Here is a 25413-nt window from a genome sequence, read left to right as displayed (position 1 = left end):
TTAGTCCCCCCCTTTTTTTTTTGGTTCGTTTCATGTGTGTGAATTAAGCTCTGTTGTAGATCTTTCTCTTTCTAAATTTCTCTTTCTAAAAAAAGAGTGGATTACTTGGTTTGTTTTTTTTTAGAGAGGATTGTCAGGTTAAATATATTAAACCACTATTTTTTGTCATCAAGAAACTATGCAATTATTCAGTTTTAAGATAAATGACTGTGAAAGAAAGAAGAGACTTCAAAAAATACAGTGATAAACCTGCTATCACGGCACTTGCTTTATAAGCAAAATGTAATTGGATGAGTTCTGCATGTAAGGCACGGATGCTAGCAGTACTATTTTTAGATATGCCAAGTGACAGTTCGTGCTTACCAAATGTAGGCAGCTGTTCTTGCTTTAGAATAGGCCTGGAATACTTGAATTAAATGCATGAGATTATAGTTCATGTTGTATAAAATACAGCTTAAAACAGTTTCAGTGAGGAGAGGCTGCTTGGCAGTGCTGTTCTTGGGAGTCCGTTTTTTTGGGTTTTATTTTTTAATCTGCTGTGAATATCTTATGTTTAAGTTAACACCAGAAAACTGCTTATAGTAATGCTTTTAACCTTTTCTTTTACTTTAGGAAGAAATGCAAATACCTGTTTCAGATCAATTGGGAAAAAAATCAATTTCACCATTTACTCTCTGGACTAAAAATTACAATTCCATTTTTCAGGTGATATATAACACCAAATTTCCCTTTGAAGAATTCACTATGAAACAAGATACACATGTCGTGACGTGGAGGTTGATTTGATTGTTCTCCAAATGGAGTGGAGACAGAGTGAGGGGGAAAAGTCTTCTTGTGCAGCTTAACTGAGGGGGAAAAGTCTTCTTGTGCAGCTTAACTGTGGTCTGGGAGGTCCTAGCTTGGGGATTTTTCTTATTACTGAGAACAAAAGACCTGAAGATAGGTTGCTGGAAGCCATTTGGTGTTTGTGGTGTGCTTTAATTCCAGCAATTTGCCTTTGTTTCTCCTATTTTGGAAACTGTCATACAGATGAATTACTGTCTTTACATTTTTATAACTGGGTTCAGGTATAACACGCTACCAGTTGTAATATGTGGTTTCCTATGAAGCAGTAAGAACCCTCTACCAGCATAGATGCTTTAAAATTGTGTTACAGAGAAGGGAGTATTGCTTTTATAGAGCTAATGCCATCTGCAGAAGGAGAGTACGGCCATGCTTAGTGTGTCACGTGAGCATCACCCTAATATTAATGTATGGATGCTCAAATTGCACCATTTAAAAATAAATGTAGTGTCAGTATCTGAAGCAAATACTCAGGGAAAAAAATCAAAGATTTTTGCATGATTTAGGAGCAAAATGCCCACCAATGTTTTTTGTCAAGATGGTTTTTGAAAATCTCACCCAAGTGTTACGGATACTTGCGGCTCAGTTTTGGAAGGGCTCTTCAGTTTCCAGTGGTTTGTAGGTCATGCTCACAGCTTCATCCCTAGCCGCCTTCTGCATGCTGAACTTGCTAATGTAAGGTGTACAGAGACACTGATAGACACTTCTGTGATTAGAGCCAAAGAAACCAAATAAAACGTTGTTAAATGTAGGGTTTGTAGTTCATACCAAAGGAATTTTTCTGAGACTTACTTTTTGTTTGTTTGATTTTTACAAATAGTAAAGAAAAGTACTTGTCTTGCCTTGGCTTAGAGCTTTGTTTGTTTGACAGGGAAGATAGCAGTGCAGCTTTGTAGCACGAAGAGACCCAGAGGACTAACGGGTCAGCAGAGTGCTTGGGGATACGTTGGGCTGCAATTCGACAAGGACTTTAAACTGATGCTGTTCTGAGAGCAGGAGTGTCACCTCCTTCGGTTGGCTGCTCTATCTCTCACCCCATATGTCTGCAGGGTCACATGGTGAACCACATCCAGAATCTGATCTGGCCGACTGCTTCGTTGGTGTGTTGTTGTATTTGTTCCACTGGTTGTTGGCTGCATGCAGAGAACCAGGCTGGTTCTGTGTATGGCCGTGCAGAAGAAAGTAATGGGACTGCGTGGTGGAGGGCTGAGACCATTTCTTTCAACAGCAGTTTTGGCTTATGACAAATTTAAAGCGTTCATGTAACTGTAACCTGATTGTAGAGCTTGAGGAAATTTCTACCAATACATTAATCTAAATATTTAGGTAAAATATTTAGCGTTACGAAAATGGCTTCCCTAAGTTTCTGACCAGAGTTTTCGTTTTTGCAGTGCCTGCTGCTCAGTGTGGTTTCCCTACAGAAATAATTAAGAAAGGATGTCAGCTTCTGAAACACGTGAAATTGCTCCAGTGGCATTGTTGTGTTGTACCTACAAAAGGATTATGCAGATGTTGCCCTAAAGAGGCTACTAAGTTATTTAATGTTGGTGCATTAGCACACTTTCATCCTGCAAAAAATAATAATCATACTGTTTTTGATTTGCTTTGTTTACAGTAATTTAGAGTAAGAATCCTGTTCTGAATTGTAATACACTATTTTACAGTTAACTTCTGCAATGTCTAGGACAGGATTACTAAGATTGTGTTGTAACAGTAGTAATAGTTTGTAATTCGTCTTGAGTTCTGCATTTAATAACTCTTACGTTACCACTATTAACAAGCAGTTTTGATGCACAAGAGGAATTTATTCTCATGAAACCTAATCAGCTGTGGAAGTAGAAACCATGAAGAGTGAATTTTGTTGTGTTACCTCACCATGAAGTATAAAACTAGACCAGACTAGGTGATTCTGCACAGTTGTGTACTCAGCAATGGAGAATGATGTTTGGCGGATTTCATGAACAAATTGTTTAACAAACCTCCCCCCCCCAAAAAACCCCCCCACACCAAAACCAACCAACCAAAAAAAACCCTGCAATTGATGCACTAAGCCATTACTTATGACTTATGCAAGGGTGTAGTTTGCTTTAAACGGTGATGCTGAAAATGGCATAATACAGCATTCTCAGCTGACTGTCACTTAGAGAAAACATAAACTTGGTTTATAAATGAAGGATTTTGCATTTGTAGCACAGCAGATTTGTCCTGAATTGAAATTAGAGTGAGGTTAGTCCATCTTAATGGCTCATTCTGTCACAATACCATATACTCCCGAGGGAACTTCTTCAGTCAAAAGGAAACAAAACAAACTGTTGATGCCTTTGCCTCTGTTGGACTTGCAATGATACCATGGTGCAGAGATCTGTTAATGTATGTGTCATTTGTCCTAACAGGGAATCAGAATTAACCTCTTCAGTAAGTGGCCTCCACAAAAATAAAATTAAATGAAGCACAAGCTGCTGTGGTTCTTATGCATAACACAGCACTGCAGTTGAAGAGATTAATTCTGACATCACTTAGGGGCAGAATCGTTCTTAAATTTTAGCAATTACATTTCAGGTAATCCTAACATCAATAATCCCAATAATCTGAACTCCAATGCAAAAGCAGTGCTACAATAACCTATTTCTAGCTGCAATTTCAGCTCTCGTTTGATAGTGAGATTGCGAGTTCCATTCTTGATGACTCTCAGCAGTCAAGTGAATGACATTCTCTGTTTTCATATGGATGCAAAAGGTATCTTGTGCTAATTTCTTACCTTTTTTAATTTTTAGTTGTTGACCTCCTTTACTGGCGAGACATTAAGAAGACAGGAGTGGTGTTTGGTGCCAGCTTGTTCCTGCTGCTCTCGTTAACAGTGTTCAGCATCGTGAGCGTGACTGCTTACATTGCCTTGGCCCTGCTTTCTGTGACCATCAGCTTTAGGATATACAAGGGAGTCATCCAGGCAATCCAAAAGTCCGATGAAGGCCACCCGTTTAGGTGAGGCTTTTCTTATTATAATTAAGAAAAAACGTGTGTTGTTTTGGGGCGCAGCACTGTTGGTGCTGTTATGAGCAGTAAATGACATATGCTATACTATGTTGCATAATAATGTAAATAGCCTCTGTACTGAAAAGTCAGTCACCCAGCCTACGACTACACTGCTTTCAGTTTTTCTCAGGAGGCAAACACAGTGGAAAAGCAAATGAATTGAGCACTTGGTACAGGGGATTTTCCTGGCAGTGCTAGAGTGTCCTAATTTGCATTTAAAAACAGAACAACAAAAAACCATATTCCAACCTAATGGAATAATTTGTGCATTTTGGAGTGGCGTAGTCTTCAGAATGCGAACCAGTGGCAGATGATGTACAAAATGTAAATATTACTTCAGCACTTCCAATGCAATTTATTTAGCAAAAAAATATAATAAATGTAGTAGGGGGTACTTGTATCTTTTTGAAACTTCAGAATACTCCTTAAATTATATATTAGCACGTAACAGCAGAGCTGCGTTCTCCATATGCAAGGCTGCCTTGTGATCAGCGGAATCCAGGTTCATTGCAGCCTGCCCAGATAAGAAATCCAGAAACCTGGACTCTGAAGGAATTCCTAAGGATTGAGGAGTTGAATCGTAGGATTAAGTGGTTTTAAGTGGTTCTGAGTGCTGAGCTAAGTCCTTGGGGTACACCATGTGTGCACTTCCCTGCGGGGGGGAATGCAGCTTGCTTGGTAATCATACTCTGTGTAGAGTACAATGGTGCCCATTATTGCAGATGCATTATTGCATCTTAAGAGAAATAAATATATTGGTGGGTTAGACTAATTGCTAAGAGTGCATGCCCTGTCCCACACTGCTCTTGCTTCTCTCCCTTTTTAACAAATTAAGTGGTTCAGTCTGAATTTCCCTTGCATCTTTCAGAAAATACTGCTTGCCCTCCTATTTACAGCCCTCTTACTCATTTTATGGTGTTTCCAGTCATTCTTTTTCTTCCTCTCATCTTTAGTAAGACAAAGTAAAATATTTTCTTGAGTTTTGTTTTTGTTTTTTCTCCCTGTCTACATGTAGTGGCTCATTTAGCCAGTACAAGCCAATCTCTACCTAAAACAACAGTGGGACAGAACTCTGAGGGGAAAAGTATTTGTTTTCAAGCTTAGAAAAAATACATCTGGCCAATTGACAATAATATTCATAGTAGCAGCATGAAATATGTATCTTTTGCAAAACAAAACCATTAAAACCATTGTTTCTTACTAGGGTGAATAAGTCCCAGTGGAAATCCGGTTTGCTCTGTGCTTTTTAAGCAGTTTATTTTTAAAAATACTGATATTCATAAGAAGCTTCCAGACATTCTTTTCCGACATCCCTGGTTGCTTTTCAACTGCAGGAAGGATGCTTTTACTTGAATTTAGTTTGACAGTGAAGAGACATCCATGAGATCGATGTACCTTTTGATTCAAGTACCAAATCTCCTGCTGATGAGCTGAGGTGGCTGTGCAGATTCAAACCAAATGTGGACAGCAGAAATGTAGCCTTGAAATGGCTGCCCTGTGTAGTTACCATTGAGAGTATTTTAATTTGCTTTGGACTTAACACAAGGCAATGTTTAGCTTTGCCTTACTAATATATGTAGGAGACTCCATTATATGTCTCCTATGCATAATAGGGGATAATCAAAAACGCAAAAATGACCTCCCACCCCAAAGCAGAATCCCCAACTGAAAGTAATAGTTAAGGTGCAGTAACTATAAAATGAGCACCCTGTGACAGGAGTGCTGCATTACTCCGTCTCCCTCTAATGCACAAATCAGATCAATTACTCTTCATTTAAAGAGTCTAAATTGTCATAGCCACAACAACTACAGATAAATGTCATGGTGTAGTGGAAAGAACACTTAACTGGACACAATTTTACATCTTTCTGTTAAAAGAATTGCTGTCACTAATTGTGAGAAGTATTTTTGAGCAAACAATAAAAAATTCTCATTTTGCCATGCCTTATTAGTGTATTTGTCACAGTGTGATGCTGATTTCAGAAGTGTCTTCTAGCAGTATGAATGGATATGTTGATTTTGTAGGACATAGTTTCTGTTTGAGAAACGTAGAAATACCAAGTCCAGCGGAGTCTCAGGTTGCCTTAAGAACTTTCTTTTTCCTAATGCAGTAGCAAAATCAGTAAATGATCTCCTCCTCCCCTGCCAGCCTGTCCATCTGTGTCTCTTATTTTAAATGTACGTTGGCCTCATTAGCGTGATAGACAGCAGTAGACGTGTCAGAGGTGCTGGAAACTGTTTTGGCCACTTGCTAGCCTTGTCTGTTCATTCGTGTGTGCTAGCCAGCGTGCCTTTTTGCCTGGTCTCCGGGTAAGACTGCATGTGACTTTGTAAATACACTAGCACAGCAGAGCTGTGAGAGAGAAGCTCTTTATTCTTTTCTCTTTAAGAGGATATGGGTGTTTTTTTCCTCTTTTGAGGTTTGCTTTTACCTTCCAAGAATAACTTAGGTTAGCTCTGTTCTATACTTGTAGCATGCCACATATAGTGAGGTTTTTCTCTTTTTAACATGCTGTATGTTGATATTGTTTGGCAGAACTCTTACAGTACAGTTTAATAAGCTATTCTTTCTTGCAGGGCTTACTTGGAGTCTGACGTAGCCGTGTCTGAAGAGCTTATTCAGAAATACAGTAATGTTGTGCTTGGTCATGTTAATGGCACAGTCAGAGAGCTGAGACGTCTCTTCCTAGTTGATGACTTAGTTGATTCTCTGAAGGTAAGTTTACTTCAGCTGTAGATGTGACAGCCTTGTGTAAATAGATTCCTTGCTGACCTAGGTTAGCAAAGCCCACTTGTCCTTACAAATGTGAATGAACAATAGCATCTTTGGCTCTGTATCGAGTTTTAGTTTGCTTGCTGGAAGTACCAATTTTTGTGGTTTTTCAGCAAGTGCAGCATTCTCTTAGATACATTAAGTACTGAATGCAGTCATGGAGTGGTTAGCTTTATTTGTACTTCATTTTGACAGTACAGTAAAAATGAATGGAAAACTGAAATAAGCTTTGGCTGCATACAGTCGAGCTGTTACACCTCCTTGCTGGTGCTTAAAAGCAGAAATCTTAAGAAAACAAGACACTGCTCCAGTATGGGCATTCAGAATGCATCACTACCACCTCTCTCTCACTCACTGTCTTAAAAAAATATCTCCGTTTACGGCTAGACTGGCACAGTCTGGTTTATGTTTTTCGGTTTGTTTCTGTACAGAGACTAGCAAGTGGTCAATTAATGTACACTTACTTGCCTTGAACAGCAGGAGTTTTCTATCCATTTTTTTACTGGAAGAATTGGGACTGAATAACGCCTGTGCTTTACTAGGAAGGTGGACGCTTCTTTCGGTCACTTGGTTTGGGTGTAAATAGTTGTTTTTCTTAGCAATACCAATTACTGAAATGTTTTTTTGGAAACAACTCTGCATAAAGCATGCAAAACAGCCTAACAGATACCTAGTATATGTTTAATTAGTATTGAATAGAGTTTACTGAACGTTGCAGAGCAAAACTGAGGTGCTCTTTACTGAGGTGGCAGAGCAAGAAATGGCGTAAAAATGGCTGAAAATCCTTCATTTTTATTCTGTGAGACTTATGTTCTCTCCTGCCAAGCTTATCACATTTCTTTGTCTTTCAAACAATTGTTTCCTTTACTGAGTACAACTTGTTGTCCATTTGCTTTTCAGTTTGCATAATCTTGAAATAAAGTTGCATTTATCCTCCAGTAAATCTTTTGCTTATAAAGTGCTTTGCCAAGGCCTTTGAGTTGTTGTGAGGATGAGAGAAGGGGTTTGTAGAGAAACTTGGAATAAAATAGGAAGGCTCTAAAAGTCCGTTTTATTTGTGGAATAGAAATTGGAGATAGTTCTCAGGATCTTAGAGTTTCTAGATGCAGTTTCTCATATAGATGCACTTCTCATGCAGTTGCTCCTACATAAGCAAAGTGAGGAGTTGGTACTGTGGGTATTGCAAATAATGTTGTCCAAGTCTTCCCCAGGAAGAGCCCTTTCCCTCTGGAAAGAGGAAAAGATGTGTAAGGATGTTGGGTGTTATCACCCGTGATCTGGTGCTCGTAGAAAAGATTCAGGTTCTCAGAATGAGAAGAGGAGATGAAGGATTAGCCCAGGGTTTTGTGCAGTATTCTTCCAGCTCCTACAGGGCTGTGCAATAAAAGTACTTTTATGAGGTGCTTGTGCGTTCGTATTTTCTGGTCACCTTTCTGTACACGATTGATATTACTGTAGTCATTTTATGACAGTACGGCATAAATGAGCCTGTTTCTGTCTGTGCCTTGCTGGTGTTCCCACTCGGGGCTTGGTTTGGATGGCTAAATCGTGTCAGCCCTGCCTGCTGCCTGTGAGAGGCTGGCTTGCCTTCGCACTTCAGTGGCTGTGTGCTTGCGGTGCATCTCTGCAGCGCTGTGGCCTTGGTCAAAGGAATTGTTGTTATGTGACTAGAACTGCATTTGGATAACATAAACTTGGAGTGTGAGGGAGGAAAGGAACATATTCTGTTTATTGCGCTTTTTAATGGCATTGAGTTTCAGTGTTCAAAAAAGGTTATTTTGCTGAAGTCATATTTGGATCGTATTAAACAACTGGATACATCACAGAAAACCTTGTAGTCACAAGGTCACTTGTATTTCTTCAATAATTAAGCCCTTTGTGGTATGATCCTTCATCTGAGTTATGCGAATTTCCACACTATTTGTTTAGAGTTCACAGTCCCTTGCAGTAAGGAAGGGGAAGCAGCGAATAGCCAACTGCTGTTTTACTTAGCACTGTTTTAAGAATTAAGTCTTCCAGTAGTAGAATTAATTCCAGTCAAGATGTCTTCAAGGCACTCTAATCACTTCTAAAATAGTATGGTATGTAGGAAATACATTTTCATTCAGATGAAATAATTCACTTCCCCTCTATTCTGGCATTTAAAACATTTTATGTGGGTTAATTAGTCTAATTTATGGTAGTTGGGAGCAACCCTCTATAAAACTAGTGAATGTCAGGACCATTTACAGTTGCTGATTTTGAAGAGTTTGTGCTTGAGGAGAACATTAGGATGCTGAGGTTTTATGTAATACAGCAGCTCTGTTTTTATTAAAAAAAAATATGCCTGGCTCGTGTAGTTTAAACATCTTCACCATAGGAAACAGCATGTTTGTATATAATGAAAGTTAAAGAGCTTTGATGTAGAAAATGTCTGCAGGTTAGTTTATTGTGCATAATAGTTCTGGCTGTAAAATCTGTCTCGTTAAGATCTTTTTCTTCTTTTTTTTTTTTTATTAAACAGTGCTTCAGTCATGGAAGTCTTAAAATGTACTAAATATTTATGCAGCACAAGGAGAAGTTCCTCATAGCTTTTCAGGGGAAATTTCAGCAGAGCCCTTGTCAGGGTCCCAGGAGGAGCTGCACTTTGTCCTGACTCACAGTAATTGAGCAGTGCACCCAGGGCTGCGCAATCAGTAGCAGTTCTCTTCTGACGTCAGGGCACAGTTGCTTTCAATTTGTCATTGCTCAACTGATATTTTGAGAAATAGAGCTCTGTGCTATATTTGAACTGGTTTATAGTAAAGAAACTGATATATGGGCCTTTCTGGATTTGCCATTAAATTGCCTTATGCTTTGGGTACTAGGGAGTCTCACTGAATAAGGTAGGCAAAAACTGGATCCAGTCCTTCAGATACACAGTTTTGTTGCTGGTTCACATATCATTGTAACGTGCAAGTGGTGAGCTTGGGCCCTGTGCCTTCCTTCTATCCTGTTCTGAGTGTGTGGGAAGAACAATATTATCTTTGTAGGTCAGTCCTGGGTTGCTTTCAGCTTTTTTTTTTTTTTTTTTTTTCATCTTAGAGCTTTAAGTGTTCAGGCATGCTTGAGGTAAACCTTTACACATTTGTAAGTTTGTCTCATTTCTAGGAAAAAATAGAGACCATAAGTAAATGAGGGATTGAGATTGAGTCCATTTATTCCTGGGAGCCTGGTTTTAACTGTCAGAAAGGTGTGAGGATGGAGAGGTGGTGGTTTGGGAGGGGGCTTTGGAGGGTTTTGCTGAACATCATTTGCTTTGGTGGCCACAGCTTAGAAAACAGCTGTCATTTACTGACAGCAGTCAGCAGGACATGGCAAAGAGAGGTGGTCTCACTGGGGTCGGGGGTTCCCTCTCCTGCCTGGAACAAATGGGCAAAGTGGACAGAAACTTCACACACTATAGACTTTGTCATTAAACCCTGGCACTGCTTTGGGCAGACTTTAGGAGGTGCAATGCCAGTGTCAGTCAAATGTTAACTTAAGGATTTTTATATTTCTGGGACCATAAATTCAGTGCTTACTAAATGATATTCCAGTGATTGTTCTGATAGTTGTTGGACTTTTGGATTGATTTCGTTTCTGTTACCCCACTGCTTACGTGAACTGTGTTTTCTGACATGGGCATAGTCTTGAGCTCTGTTATCAATGTTTACCTGGGCAGGGTGGTGCCTTGCTTCTGGAACTGTGCTCATGCAGGGGAGAGCTCAGGGAGCAGTCAAAATGGTTCACTGTGTGTGCTTGAAGCCAGCTGATTTACGATACCAAATGCACGCTTTGTGAGAGAGTCATTCTGAGTGTTCACAAACTTGGGGGCTTTTTGCTGTATAACAGTTGTTGGCTTTCCTCCTATCTCTGGGGTAGGGGACACGCTGCAGGGACAGACTTGCTCAGAAAGTAGAGATTTGCTTTGGTAAAGTTGTTGTGCAAAGAGGCTGGCAGCTAGCTCTCACCCTGGCACTGCAGAGAGCAGAACTGGGCCAAGGTTTGAATGAATCATGAGGGAGGTTAGAGAAATCTGCTTTATTTTTCTTGATAAACTTGCCAAATTCCTTCAGTGGAAATGCAGCTGATGGTAACATTGCAGCCTTGTTAACTTTGGGTTAACTTTTCAGGGTTAACTTTGTGCCTCTAGTGCTACTTGCGTCACCTCTGGAAAGAACTGACAGATAAAGAACTGCATCATTTGCAATTAATCCTGCTCAATTTTGAATGGGATCAGCTTTGAAGGAAGCTCTTGAAGTAAACTTACTGTCATTACAGGGGTTGTGCAGCTAGACCTGTCTTTACTGCCCTGCCCTTACTGCTGGCTGTTGATTTTGTTTGGTTTGGACATTTTGCGTCTTATGATAAGCTAAAAATGGACGTCTGACTGCATAACTTCTGAGTAACTCAGCTGTAGTCTGCATCTTTTGCCCACAGTCCTTCAGCTTAGAGTCTTTATTTTGCAGTGCTTTGTGCCCGTCTTTTGCCTTTGCATCTCCTGCTTATTGTGGTGCTTCACCTTCGGTTGCTGTCTGTGCCCACATCTTTGGATTTGGATGGATCTGCAGCCTCTGCACCACCTTCCACTGTTTTGCAGCGTCTTGCCCAGAAAATAACCAGACATGCTTAGCTGATTAGAGTGCTGGGGTTCTTGTCTGCTTAGCAAGAAATAAGTGCTGCTAAATCCACTAGATCTGACATCCGAATCCTGGCTTCTGCTCTGTTCCTTATGGGCTGTGCAACACTAGAAGAAATGGGCTGGTTTTCCTCAGGGAGGAATCCTACACAGAAATAGAGCTGGCAGTCTGCAGCCTGCTCCTGCCCTGGTATAGGTCAGAGGTGTGCTTGGGTCACTCTGCACCTGATGGAAAGCTGGTGGGGTTTAACTCCCTCAGAGCTGTGCAAAACCGTTGAAGCAGGGTCGAGACCCCCCCCCCCCCCCCCCCCCCGACAGGGCCTGCGCAAGAGTGGAGTCAGCAGGGCAGGGGGAGCAATAGCGAGGCCGGTGCTGGGGCAGGCACCACGAACAGCAGCGGGAAGGGCTGGGTGCGCGTTAACGGAAAGTCTTCTCATTGGAGTTTGTCTCTGACCTGCAGCCGTCTTCCATTTTATGGCACTGATGACTTCTTTCTTCCGTGAATATTGTAGTATTCTAAGTCCTTGTGTTGTTTAAGGGAAGAAAGTCACGCAAGCCAGCCTTGCCGCATTCCCTTCCTTCCAGACAGGTTTTTCACCCAGTGTGGCAGAAGCCCCTGCCTGCCTAGCATAGTCAGTGCTTCATGGAGAATCGCAGCGTGGCTCTGGTGGGGCAGTGCCACCGGTGGCTTTGCAGCCCCAGGGTTGATGTGCTCATGTGTTGGCTGCTGGGCTGCCATGCAACCAAATGACCTGCTTTCCTTCTCGCTCTGTCCCCAAGGGCTGTGGCATGTGCCAGCCCTTTAACCTCCCTGCCTGTCCTGTTCCTGTCTTCGAAGGGTGGGAGGTAGGAACTGTTTGCCCGTCGTTCTTAAATGCTGTATTGGAAGTGCTGTGTACACGCAGAGGGCCTTGAGCAGCCACCACGTACTGACAGCTTGTGGTCACTGCTGACTTGGGCCGAATTCAGCCCAATGACCTAGACGCAAGAGGCCACATATCCCATTACTAAACCCTTCAGCCATCTCGTCACTCATCTATAATTACATTAGATGCACATGGGTGGAGTTTGGGGTATTCCAGCTTCATATGTACATTTAGAGAAGTTATCTCACTGGTATAACTAGTATGTTCTTGTAAGACCAGTCACAGGCTGACATGTGCTTTTTATTTTTCAGTTCGCAGTGTTGATGTGGGTATTCACTTATGTTGGTGCCTTGTTTAATGGTCTGACATTACTGATATTGGGTAAGCGTTTTAAATTGTGTTAAATACCTGGCATTACAAAATAACCCTGGAAAAGCAATGAAGTCTGCCCGATACTCCCAGGCTATTCCTGTGTTCTTGAGAGTGTATCAAGATGGTATAGTTGTGTGTCCTTTCTCTAGGACATTGATAACCCTGCAGAATGGATAATTTTGAATTGTGTTGAATTCTGTGAAGTTGCACATTTTCCAGACATCATATCTCCCTGTCAGGGTTAGCTTTTCTTTAATATCATTGCTATATTGTAACTTTGGTGGGGGTACAAAATCAGCTCTGGTCACCTCCCACTGAAGATAGTTTGTTTCTTGTAGCCCAGAGCAGTGCAGACAGGGGTGCCACTGACCTAAGCATTCTTGCTGAAGAATGTGCCCTAACCCACAGTGAAAAAGTGAACTGTGACCAGACTTACTGTATCATTAACAAGACCTGGAGAGCAGCCCAGCTTCTCCTGAACAGGGATTATTTAAATTACTGGCCAACACTTTTTGTATGTGGCCTAGTTATTTCTTTTTGTTGTACCTTTTTGAAAGAAATGTCAAGGTGTGAAAGCTAGTCTTTGTTTAACTGAGCACCATTCCTTCTGTCAATATTTATACCTTTGATCTGTTCTTTTCCAGCTTTGATTTCACTCTTCAGTGTTCCTGTTATTTATGAGAGACATCAGGTGAGTGTTCAATAAGGTTCATTAAATATTCCATAAAGTTAGCTCTGTTGAAGCAAAACCAGGAGAAAATACAAATTCATTTTATTCTTCTAAACTCTTTGAAGTCTTTAAAATGGAGGCCTTTAATCAGGAGTCACTGCCAGAGCCAAGAGAACCAAGTTCACTTGGAAGTCCAGGCCATGCATGCTTTCCCCTCCTCCTTTTTGGTGGAAGTGTAAGGCGGATTCCCCAGCAAACGATTATGAAAAAAAACATGATTAACCTGGAGGCCTTCTCTTCCTCTCATCCAGATTTGTTCAGGCCTGCTGCAGCAGTAGGCAGGGTGTGTGAATCTTGATGTAAGTACTTTAAAACCAATTCCTGAGAGAGGAAAAAAAAAAACAAAAAAACAAAAACACTTTGGAGCTGCTATTCAGGATTTGTGTCCTGAAGCCCCACAGAATTTGTAATTTGGCTAAAGCAGGCAGCAGGAAAGGCTTGGCACAGTCTAATACTTCTATCAACAGACTAATGTAAAGGAAAAGGCGGTGAGAAGAAGCCAAAGTAAAATGACTATGATTAAATAATAGTAGAGCTTGCTCAGGGACTGTCTTCAGCAGGTGATAGCACAGGAGGGGGGGAAGCCAGCCCTGGCTTAGCAGTTCCTTCTCCTCTTTCCAAAACAACTCTGCTCCTGGAGGTCAGTCTGGGATGTAGGAAAGGTGGAAGAAATGCTCTAAAAAGATGGGAGAGCTTCTCAGGCTCCTCTCCAACCTCTGTATGACCCTAGAAACGAGCTAAATACTGTGCAGTGAAAAGAAAGACGAAGGACAGTTTGTGTGGCTTAGCCTGGGCTCCTCGATCCTCCTGACAAGCTGAAGGCTGCTCTCGGAGGGTGTAAGCTGTTCAACAGCAAAGCGGCTTTCCTTCTCTGTGGTGCCCAGAGGAGAAAGAGGAGCTGACTGCTCACTCCTCACCACGGGCCTTGGTTGTGCATACTTGTGTTGGAGCAGCATCAAACTGGGAAATAAACACTGTTGAGCTGCTTCCTTCCATCAGTGGTCATTCCTGCAAGGCATGTCTTGGTGTGTGTAACTGCCTGCCAGGCAGCAAAGGAACTGTTGGTAAGCCTTGGTCTCTAACATCTCTTACCTTAAATTTCAGGCCCAAATTGACCATTATTTGGGACTAGTGAACAAGAATGTCAAAGATGCGATGGCTAAGTGAGTTTTTTGTTTGTTTTTCATTTAAACATAAATAATGTTTAGGTTCTTGGCACACATGCTGCTTCTGTATATAACAAATGCATTATATATACTAGTTGTGGGAGGAGAAAGTTCTTTGCTTAAAATGGAATGGTTATGAAATCAGCTCTTTTCTTGGAGATGCATTTAAGTTCATCCAATGTTATTTTTAATAGAAATCTATATATTAGTGAAACTGTAGTCCCTCAGCAGTTGCAGCTGTGGGGTGAGCGAAGGAGGCCTTTAGCAGTTCTATCAATTTCTCAGTGTAATAGTTGGTTTGCCATGATAATTACCTTCACACATTGCTGTCTTGAAGGCTTTTCTACCTACTCTTTTTTCCTTACTCAAATGCTGTTCTTTTTCCTCTCCTGTTCCTTTTGCAGGATCCAAGCAAAAATTCCTGGGTTGAAGCGCAAAACTGAATAAAAAGCCCGAAGCAACTTACTGATAGGAAGTTCATCTTTTAAGGGGGAAAATACTTATTTGGATTTACATGGGGAGGGTCAGGGAATAAGCAAAACCCTTGACATTGCAGTGCAATTTCACAGATCTTTATTTTTTAGCAACGCAGTGTTTGAGGAAAAATAACTGTTTTGACTGCCATGTGTTTCATCATCTTAAGTATTGTAAGCTGCTATGTATGGATTTAAAACTAATCATCTTTCTTTATCCTGTGTGCAGCACTGGCTAATACAAAAAGATTTGAGAAAGCTGTACATTTTGCTTCATCAGAGGTAGGCGCTGCTGCGTTCCAGAAGAGGTAGTGCAGGTGGAGCGGAGGATAACACTTCCCAGTTTGTGCACTGTGTATGGTCTGTGTAGATTGATGCAGATTTTCTAAAATGAGATGTTTTAGAAGAATATACCATTTTAGCAAGTTTTGAAAAATCTTGCCTTTTTGGTATGAGTATAGCTGTATTGTGATTTTATTGTTTTATCAATTGCCAATATATATATATATGTGTTTCACAAAGCTTAGATCTTTCAGCTGCTCCACAGTGCTTCATACTTCAGAGAATTGACTGATTTCTGGACTAGCTCCATAGCACACAAGCTTGAAAAACTAAAATGTCTTTGTAAACACTAGCATCTGTGTAAAAGAAACAACAAAAAAAAGTAACGAACAAAGGAACCGCCACATATATTAAAAGATTACAGCATACACTTCGTTGCGCAAACATGCAGTAGTTGATTTTGAGCAAATAACTCTACAGTCTCTCAAACTCTGATAATCTGTGGACTGAATATCTAATGCTGCAAATGTTGTTTGGAAACTTAAAACCTTGTTATGCAAGAAATTATAAATGAAAATTTATACACTTGCAGTTTAAGCTGTATTGAACTAAGTCTGTGGAATGCATTGTGAAATGTAAAAAAAAAAAAAAAAAAAAAAAAACAAGAAAAAAAACAAAACCCCAAGTATCAATAAAGCTTATAGACTTAAAATAATATCGGTATTTTGCTTTCTTGTGGTAAGTTTAATATATTTGTGTTTAAGTTCATCGTGATTAAATATCCATTGTACATGGTGGTAGAAATAGCTTGTCAGATTTATAGCAATGTGAGTAGATGGATTTTTCATGATACCTTTTGTGCAGCGTGAAGCAGTTTGTTCAGTTCTAGTTACAGATCTGATGTCCTGAATAGCTGTGTTGGTGGGTGATGCTCAGTTTGGCGCGTAGTTCTCGTAGAGCAGATGCTTTCCTGCAGTGAGGAGGCCTCGATGCTGAATACTGAAGGCCACTGTTGTTACCATGGCCAGCTGTGCTGACAGCTCAGTGACATGGGTGACTGTCAGTCTTGTGAGTTAGTTGGTTGTTGAAAATTGTTATTGAAAAAGATGAAATTTTAGATTCTGCTAAAAGAAGCAAAGATCCTTGGCTTCTTTTATTTTGAAGACAGTAATGTATGCCATGTGCTAGTTTGAAGGAAATTGTTTAGCAAGTCCAATAATTTTTCAGATGTTTTTGAGCCTGATTTAGAAAGCTGGACATTGAAAACTTGTATCCAAGTTTATTTGAGACACAGATTTTAAATTAATGGCATCTTGACCATTGAAAAATAAATTCATGCACCAATATTTTAATTTACAGTATAGTACATCATCACCTCTGAACATTTTATACATAAAGCCAAACCATATAAACATACAAATTTTTAAGTGTTATCCTGACAGACGCTATTGCTCTAAGATATTTTTAACATAGTCATTTAATAATTCCTTCTGCTGCGCAACTGGTTTTATTCAGGATACAATCAATGTGCAAGGCAAACATGACAACAAAAGCAAAGAAGGTGCTCACTGACATCACCACCTAACATGATTACAATATTTGATCAATAAGGTTTCTTTAAAAAAAAAAACTGCATAGGGACTCTTATTGTGTATCTGACAAACTGATCTGTATAGTAATATAAGGCATTAATAAATTCACTTTTAAAAAAAGGTGATTCTTGGAGGTTGCTGAAGCACTTTTGTGTGTTAAATATACATGGATCAACTCCTTTAATTGGATAGTAGTTTCATTTGTCATTTTTATGATACTCTGTGTCCAACAGCTATTGTCTCACTTACGTAGTGGGAATCAGAAGTGGTTTGGCAGGAAGGTTCCACAATTAAAAATTCTGTTAATCTGAACTGGGACTAAACCACAACTCAGTATTTCTTTTCAAAGACTACATGTAAGTCAAAATGTTCTATTTTGGCCTTAATTTCTTTTGATTAAAACCAGTCTTTTTAAAAGAAAGGTCATTCCAAAATATGGAGGCATTCCATGTCAGAACTCTCCAAAATCATTTGAAACTGCCCATGTTTTCTGTTCCTTTCTAAGGCTTCATTTGAAAATTTGAACTTTCTTTTCTTTCTCCAATTCCACTGTCCCTATCATTTTTGGTTTTGCCAAGAAGTTCAGTAACAACTGCTGAAGAGCTCTTCTTGCTTTTTGTGAACATCTGCTCATAGTCTCCCCTTTCAAGTGGAGAGAGCTCATATTTCATTTCAGCTGCCTGCTGCCCTCATGCCCCATGATCCCACAGCCTAGTCACAGAGCAGGGGGCTGCACACGGTGCAAGAGAAGCAAGGATGGGGAGAGGAGTTTAAATTTAGCAAAGATTTTGCTTTGCTCAGGAGTAGGTAAACTGTCAGGTACCAGAGTGATTTATTTTTCTATGTCTAAATAGCATGGGCCTAGCTGCCCACTGAAGGGTTCACAGCCCTCATTGGTGAGGTACCAGGTGGTCTCAAAGATCACTCTGTCTCTCTCTCCAGAGGGCATAATGGGAAACAAGGATTGCTGGTGGCTTTCGAAATACTTTAATGCACTAGATGGTCACCGCTTGGGATGGCAGTTAAATATGAAGCATGTTTGCCTGCCAACAGGGAGATTGCAGGAATGCTTGGGGAACAATTTCCTCATTATTTGTGTTAAAAAAATCTTTCTACTTCCCCCACTCCTGTCCCCACTTTGAGTTAAGCTTCAAATGTTGGCTGCAGCCCATCTACCATCTGAACCAATTGAGTATAGCTTACCAAGAGAAGTCATGCCACCATTTTTGTCCTCATAATGATGCATAGGTTCCTGCTCTTGGAAACATTTTGGAATTCATTTCTGAAGGTATTAAAAACCAAAGCGCTAAACAGGGATTTAGCGGATAACGTAAGTACATGTCTGGAAAAGTGTTAGTGTTAGCCCTCCTCTGTGTGAAAGTTATAGCACCGTATGTTGAAAGCAGACATTGGTGGGAGGCAAGATTGTAGCCCAGACTACTGGAAATATTATTCAAAGGCACTTCATGGATAGAAAATGTTGCCAAATAAATATATTGAAACAAAAATTATACTTTGCTCCTCCAATTCCTGAAAGCTGAAGCATGAACCCAGTGTGCTCATTAAAAGCTTGTGACTTTACTTAGTGCACTAAATTTGAGTTTTAAGCAGGTGTGGTAAAAACACTTTTTTGAGTGAATGTTTAAGCCACGTATTTTGAAATTATGCAAATTAAAGGGCCCTCTGTGTCCTCCCTTTTCAGATGTGATTTGAATAATACAGTATTAGGCAAAAGCAGCTTAGGGTGTTAACTGTTCACTTTAGCTTACCCCTCTTACAAAACATGTCGCTTTCAAACTTCAGCTTCCTGCTCAAGGATGTTGGTCTTCAAATCGCAAGATTGCATTCACGGTCAGTAAAGTCACGAGTAATCCGAAAAGGCATAATCCACACAGCATCGTGTGGAAATTCCAGCGGCTGAAGGGAGGCATTCATGGCTGTCCAGTCCAAAGCTGTCACTTGGTGGTGGCAGTAACAGCAGCAAAAGTCGCCTTTCAAAGACATCGCCATACAAATACACTACAAAGAAATTAAGTGATAGTGTAACATTTATTTTTAAGTAAATTAATGGTAACCTTTAGCATATCATAGAGAGACTACTCAAAATACGTCTCTGTCTATAAATACCTCTAACTGCAAGCCTCCAGGTAAAGCAAAGATAAGCCCTGGCACTGCCTTCTGTTGTGCACGTGTTAAAGCAGCGTAATAATGCACAGCCACTCCCCCCAAACACAGCCAGTCACAGCCACACACGTACAACTGCAAACATACAAGCATACAGCCACACACAGAGGCGCATGCAGCTGCACATGCAAACCATCATGCACATGCAGCCACACAGACACACACAGAGCCAGAGAGCCAACACCTGGCGACACGGCCATGTACATGCACACACCACACAGAGGCATACAGTCCATGCCCCCCCCCCCTTTTTTTTCCCGTTTCCTTTTTTTTTCTCCAGGCACCTTTTGAGGAGCCTCCTGTTACTTGAAATGTTCTTCTAAATCCGTCTATCCTTCTGTTCAGCTGGAATTTCTGTCCTACCCCCTTGCTGGGTGGGAGATACTCAGTTATTTTTGTGTGACTTGACACCCTCACCAGCTGTCTTTATCTCATCTAAATGTTCTTCAGACACATGAGTAGGTCCTGTGCCAGCAGCCAGAGCTCCTTCACCTACCTCTTGTCACTCAAAGGCTCCGTGTTCCTTACAGGCCGTGCAGCAGTAGGCAAGATCAGCCTGGTCTGGCCTCTCTCCAGGAGGAAGGCAAGACAAGGGAGCTAGAAACAGATGCTGGGTGCTCTGGTGACATAAACTGAAGGCACAGCTACCTGACTGCATGATGACCCGATGTCCTTATGAATGTGGCCAAGGTAGCAGGAGCAAATCAGGTGCAAGTAAGCATAAACTACAGCAATGCAAGAGTAAGAAAAGCAAAGTTCACGCTTCAGCAGGTACCAATGAATGCACAGTGAGCCAAGAAATGTGGTACGTGCATTGCTGTGAGTTTGGCACGGTAAGTTACACAACAAATTTTTTGATCAATCCCATCACCATAAAAATAAATAAGCAGCTACCTGCAGTCATCTCCTCCTGTACTTATCACATACTTGTCATCATGAGAAAAGCGGATGTTGGTAACATGTGCAGAATGCCCAAAATACCGCTTGTGTTTGGCCTGTTGGAAAAGGAAGAGAAGTTCTGGACTTCAGTATGCCAGCCTAGCATTAAAAAGTGACAGCTGACTTGTGAGTGTATGCATAACCACACCCCCTGCAGCACTCGTGTGGGAGCTCCCGGTAATCCAAACTCAGCACCCAGCTCTGGGAGATGTGGCCTTCCCAGCAGCTGGAAGGTGGCTACCCTGCCACCTGCGAGCGGCTTTCCTAGGGACAGCCAGTCTGCCACATGGCTCCCACGCTCCTGCAACCAGCGCTGGCTGGGAGCAGCCTGGAGCTGACCTGTTGGGCCGTGCACTTTGGACTCCTTAAAAACATACACTAAGGAATTTGGACATGGGGAAAAGCAAGCTGCTTAGATTAAAATAAAATATCTACTTACAAATTTTTCTGTGCATGGGAAATCAAACAGTTTCACCAGACCAAAATCATCGCCTGTGACTATATTTAGGCCAGCGTGGGTCACACATGCACAATTAACATCTGCTTTATCTGCATTTCGCGGCCAAATTCCAATGACTTCGTCTCCAAGAATGCTGTTCAGAAAGGAAGTTAAAAAAAGAACATTAGACCATAAGACTTGTGGTTGCTCTTGTCCAGAGCATGGTGAGGCAACAGCCTGTTAACTGCCTTCTTTAAAAATATTTTCCCTCTAAAAAACCATTGCCTGTGTTCTCATAATGGAGAGCATCACAAGAATACATCTTTGGTGCGTGGCACCTAAACCATCTCTAATCATAAATCATGAGGTTTTCTCCTGTGAAACCACTCCCATTGTTTTATACAAGGAGCTTGAGCAACTATGGGCTTTTCCCTTCCTCATGGGCAAGTACTGTACCCTCCCCTTAGTGATTTTTTTTTTTTTTTTAACAGTAACATTCTCTTCCCTTAGCCTGAGTTTCTGAATGAGTGAATACTTGTTTGGATCTGAGTATTTCTCAAAATAGCTTTTTTTTTCCCCCTTAGCTGAGGTTTCCTTATAATTGTTTACCCAAATGTTAACTGTCTCATTCACAAAAGCTGTGAAGAGCCCTTAGAAATTAGTAATTTGGGGCAGAATTTTTATGCCTAATTACGGAGCAGTAAGAGTGGGAGGATTCTAACTTATCTTCTCCTAAACATCTGCCTGTACTATCATCCCACTGTTCACTGTCAGATCTGCTTCTGGCCTGTTCCACATTCTACAGCAAGTGCACAACCGTGGTTTTGTAATCACGTGTGAAGGGTCCTATGTAAGTCTATGTCAATAAATATATTTTAATGGTACCCACAACTCCTTTCTATACAATCAGCTCATGTTTCCATGCCTCCTATGCTGCTTGTGCTTGCTGATGTGGGATAAGGTAGCACCTACGCCAGCATGCCAATGAAAGTGAACCTGCAACAGCACAGAGCAACGCGAGGGGCAAAGCACTTCACTGTTGGAAGGCTGGGACAAATGGCAACAAGCCTGAGTGGATATAAGACAGTGATACATGACAGCATTAATAATGTTACACAGAGACAGCATGACACCAACCAGCTTCAGCAACTGAAAAAGATGTGTAAGAGCTTTAGGGAAGGGGAGTGTGTGATTCCTCTTTCAGAGTTGTCAACCCCCAGGGACATTTCATGTATTTGGTTTACACAGTCTGATCCTGTGCACTGTATTGTATGCAGTACTGCGCTCATCCTCAGTCAGGTAGAACTTTGTTCCTCAATTTCTCACCTTGTCCATGTGGCCCATGTAATCTTCTCTATCATGGCAGGATCAGTTATTTGCTTTCCTAGTGGTACCTCATGAACTTGACGCTTATAGGCACCAGTTGATACCTGAAAGCAGGAAAGGAAAAAGCTAGAAATTTTGCCAGAAGTGCATCAATTTATCTTTTAAAAAAATTTCCAGCAATAATAGTCTTAGCAAGCAGTATCAGCAAATAAACATCACAGATAACCATTGTTTTTCTCCTCATTAGCTATAATTATATGTAATATAAAGTAATAACAATGTTACAGGATGATAATTGAATGAGGTGTTTATATGCATACTACATAGTTGATGAATTTCCTTTTACTCTCTTGCTTATCTCAACCCAATTTTACTAAATTTAGAAGGAAATCTCCCATGTGAATTCAGCTATGATATGCATCCCAACCTAGAGAAAGGGTTCTATATTGAGCTTATAGTCCACAATTTTATTTTAAGGCAATGCATATGACACTGGGGATAAGAGAATACCTTGCCCTCAGCACACTGCTAATCTTTTACGGGAACTGAGCTATATTGCAACTGCAGGATATGCAGAACCCAGGGGAAGACCCAACTATTTAGAAAGAAAAAGGCGACTTTATAGCTCTGTGAACATCGTAAGGGCAATCTAAGTTATCTGATCTGCATCAGAAAGTCTCCCCTACCCTTTCTTACCTCCATCTTGTTATTATGTTTGATAGCAAGTAAGTCACAATAAATAGAAATAAGCATGGTCCTTTGTGAGACATACCTGTATGTACTTGCTGTCTGCAGAAAAATCCATCTGGATGACAAAACTTGCAATGTCTTTGCAGTAGCCTATTCGGTTTAGGGTTGTACCTTGAGTGAGATCATAAAAATCTACAGTATGTTCTTGTGAACCCACAGCCAAAAACCTGTTATCTGGGCTGATCCTAGACAATAAAATATGGAATGAAGATATAATTTACCGTTTCTGTGCAACATTTTCTTCTGCTTCCTATGATAACACAAAGGGACAAACTTACCTTACTGTGAAACAAGAAAAACCTTTTATCAATAGTGAGATTAAATCCAAACCAAACACCGATGCTTAGATGCTTAATAAGAAAGACTGAGGTTGTCATACATAGTGAACTGGTGTTAATGTTGCGCTTGTAGAAAGTGCACGGCACAATATGCAGAGTAACACCAATCCTCCATGAGAAAACAGGATTTGCAATTTTATAATGTGTTATATTAACTTTCAGAATCATAACTCCACAGTATACAAATTACTGAAGTGGATATAACTGAATTATATCAGTTTGAAAAAAGAGTGTGCTATATAAGGTGTATGTATATATAAGCTTAAGGTATCTGTTAGTCAGCCAGTAAATACATTTCATGATTTCATGCAAGTTTCAACAAATAAGGAATTGCAAGAAAAATGGAAATCAACTCTGAACTGGGTGGACTATTTCCTGAGCAAGGGCTGTGTATTTAGAGAACTTCAAGTGAAGTTTTTGACATACCTAATATCCTGAATTGCAGACTTCCTGTCTCGCTTTTTGCCCCAAACCTTAAGGCTGTTAACAAGTAAAATAACAAATTCTCCATTCTTCATTCCGATTGCAACCATCTCACCATCAGGACTATAGGCAGCACATCTTGCTGGATGGCCTAGATTGACTTTGTTCAGCAGTTTCTGTATTAACGAAAGCAATAGTATCATACCTGTACTGTAGAAAGCTATCAAGTAAATGGAAAGTTTCCAAGCAAAACTTATAAAAGCCACTTATTAAAAACAAATTCTGTTTCGTTTCCTCTAAATATAAATCTGAAATTGCACATAAAAGTCACATCCCACGAGGCATATGTTGCTAAACAGAATTCAAAATATAAATCTATCTTGTTGCAGGATGACTTCAATTTTGACATCAGAAAGAATACTGTTTAGCAAAAAATGGTGAAAACTCAGTTTCCTATTCTATTTAAAAGGCTGTTTTGATAGTGTCTATACTGGTGAGCAGGATGGAGGGGGGAGTGTAATTTTATTTTATTTGCTACACGTAAACAATAAAATGTTCTTGCAGTTTCATTTACCTGATTGTACTAACAGTATATTCATTTTTCACGTTAAAAATTATCCCTACTAGCTTAGGTAACTAGCTTTTGAAAAGGTTTATGTAGTCTAGCATAACAAGAAACCCCTTTGTCATTTTTAAAATTCATTGCTGATAAATGCAATTTGACATTGGAAAAAAAAATCCTGATTTACATACATGCAACATGATCAATTCTAAAAAAAGTCTCTAGAAATGAGGGAGTCATGCTTGCCAGTGAGGCAGGCTTATTGTCAGGGTCTGTGTGTTAGCCAATTATCTGAGTTACCCAATGTCAGCACAGAATTAAAATGCTCCCTTAATGCATGCCAGTCTGTACTTTTAGATCAAAATCTCATTTTTTAAATAATGTTTGTTAAGCAATAAAAGGCACTCCATCAGCATAAATGCTTTTATGTAACTGCATTTCTCTGCAAATAGCTTGCTTCTGGAAAGTGTGGCATGCTACTTCACCAAGAACTTACCTTTTCACATGGCCACATAGAAGGAAAAGAACAGTACTAAAATAGAAAAAACATGTTGGTCTTTTTATGTGGCCTCTCAAAGGTGCACGTGGCTGGAGGTGTGCACATTGTACAGTTGGAAAAATGCAGGGGTATATAAAATTCTCACTTTTAATCACGTTCTTTTCTATTAGTGATACTCACTTTGTCACACAGGTCCCAGATTCTTGCTGTTCCATCATTACTTGCAGAGATAAATATGTCTTTTGAGGGGTGAGTTGCTAAGCCCCAAATTTCCCCTTCCATGTGACAGTCAATTAACAAGTTTGAAGCAGCATTTTTTTCTCCTACTTCGAGGATTTCCCCATCTTTTGTTCCCACTAAAATTTTCCCCTGTCCATAGGGAAAAGAGAGAAAGAGAGAGAGATGGTTTGTCAATATAGCAGATACAGTATCACTGGCAGTAAAATACCAACATATTATAGATATATCTGTGATAACTCATCTTGATTTATGCTGCTTGTCCATGCAGCATCTTAAAAACAGGAGAGTACAACACTTCCACATCTCAAGACCTGCTATCATGTTCGGGTATTACAGTTGAGTAATGGCAGTGGACTTACATTGTGCCATTAAGGATTTTTATTCAGAACAAAGTGTTTCCATACCAGTTGGTAAAGTATGATTTTCATACCTCTAAGGTGACTTAATATCATTTTGGGGCAGTAACATAAAAATCTAAACAAAGTGTTAGATTCAGTTAGACTGTCACAGAGAGCATCTACTCTAGCTATACTGTCACTGTCTAAACTGCAAGAGTTTTCTCAGCAAAAACTTGGAAAAAGCATATATATTCATACAGCTTAGAAGAGTCTCTTCCTAAATGTTCCCCATCTGATCTTCACCAACAACAATATCCAGTGATGTGTGCCAATTTGTGGAATCTGCCACGTTGGCTCACTTACTTTTCCTCTGCAGACGGAGCGCACACACTCGATGAGCTGGCCTGTCTCAAGCTGAAATGCTCGACACCGTTTCATCTCTTGATCCCATAGCTTTACAGCTCCCCCTTCTTTAGTGCTGAAAAGGAGTTTATTGTGTTATACAGATGTCTCCTGCACGGGCTACAACAAATCTCATCTGTAAATCCTATCAATATTATTCTGATTACTTAAATAATAGAACATAAATACAGTAGAAGGTGATTC

General features: G+C 40.4%; 2 protein-coding genes and 1 long non-coding RNA gene across 23 annotated transcripts in view; 2 read left to right on the top strand and 1 right to left on the bottom strand.

Moving 5' to 3' along the window:
- Window positions 1–15889, top strand: part of RTN4 (reticulon 4) — a 44619-nt gene extending 28730 nt beyond the window's left edge. For all 10 annotated transcript variants that reach the window (XM_083832355.1, XM_083832353.1, XM_083832351.1 and 7 more), the window contains 6 exons: window positions 3618–3825; window positions 6454–6592; window positions 12466–12535; window positions 13171–13217; window positions 14361–14419; window positions 14827–15889. In XM_083832355.1, the coding sequence (XP_083688481.1) occupies window positions 3618–3825; window positions 6454–6592; window positions 12466–12535; window positions 13171–13217; window positions 14361–14419; window positions 14827–14869 (566 nt within the window). In that variant the 3' untranslated portion in view covers window positions 14870–15889. The remainder of the gene's footprint in view (window positions 1–3617; window positions 3826–6453; window positions 6593–12465; window positions 12536–13170; window positions 13218–14360; window positions 14420–14826) is intronic.
- Window positions 6–2993, top strand: LOC310898036. Its single transcript, XR_014582905.1, has 2 exons — window positions 6–705; window positions 1715–2993. It is a non-coding gene; the product is annotated as an uncharacterized lncRNA (long non-coding RNA).
- An 894-nt stretch (window positions 15890–16783) lies between the features above and the next one.
- Window positions 16784–25413, bottom strand: part of EML6 (EMAP like 6) — a 135091-nt gene continuing 126461 nt past the window's right edge. For 11 of the 12 annotated variants that reach the window (XM_083832334.1, XM_083832338.1, XM_083832339.1 and 8 more), the window contains 8 exons: window positions 25171–25285; window positions 24410–24598; window positions 23172–23344; window positions 22430–22592; window positions 21658–21761; window positions 20332–20485; window positions 19848–19948; window positions 16784–18788 (listed from right to left, as the gene is read on the bottom strand). In XM_083832334.1, coding sequence (XP_083688460.1) covers window positions 18764–18788; window positions 19848–19948; window positions 20332–20485; window positions 21658–21761; window positions 22430–22592; window positions 23172–23344; window positions 24410–24598; window positions 25171–25285 — 1024 coding nt within the window. In that variant the 3' untranslated portion in view covers window positions 16784–18763. Of the gene's footprint in view, window positions 18789–19449; window positions 19949–20331; window positions 20486–21657; window positions 21762–22429; window positions 22593–23171; window positions 23345–24409; window positions 24599–25170; window positions 25286–25413 lie in introns of all 12 variants that reach the window. The other variant, XR_014582893.1, reaches the window with a different exon arrangement.

The sequence above is a fragment of the Anser anser genome, assembly GCF_964211835.1.
Source record: "Anser anser genome assembly, chromosome: 3".
In the NCBI taxonomy this organism is placed as follows: domain Eukaryota; kingdom Metazoa; phylum Chordata; class Aves; order Anseriformes; family Anatidae; genus Anser; species Anser anser.
This window is presented reverse-complemented; position numbering and strand designations above follow the sequence as displayed.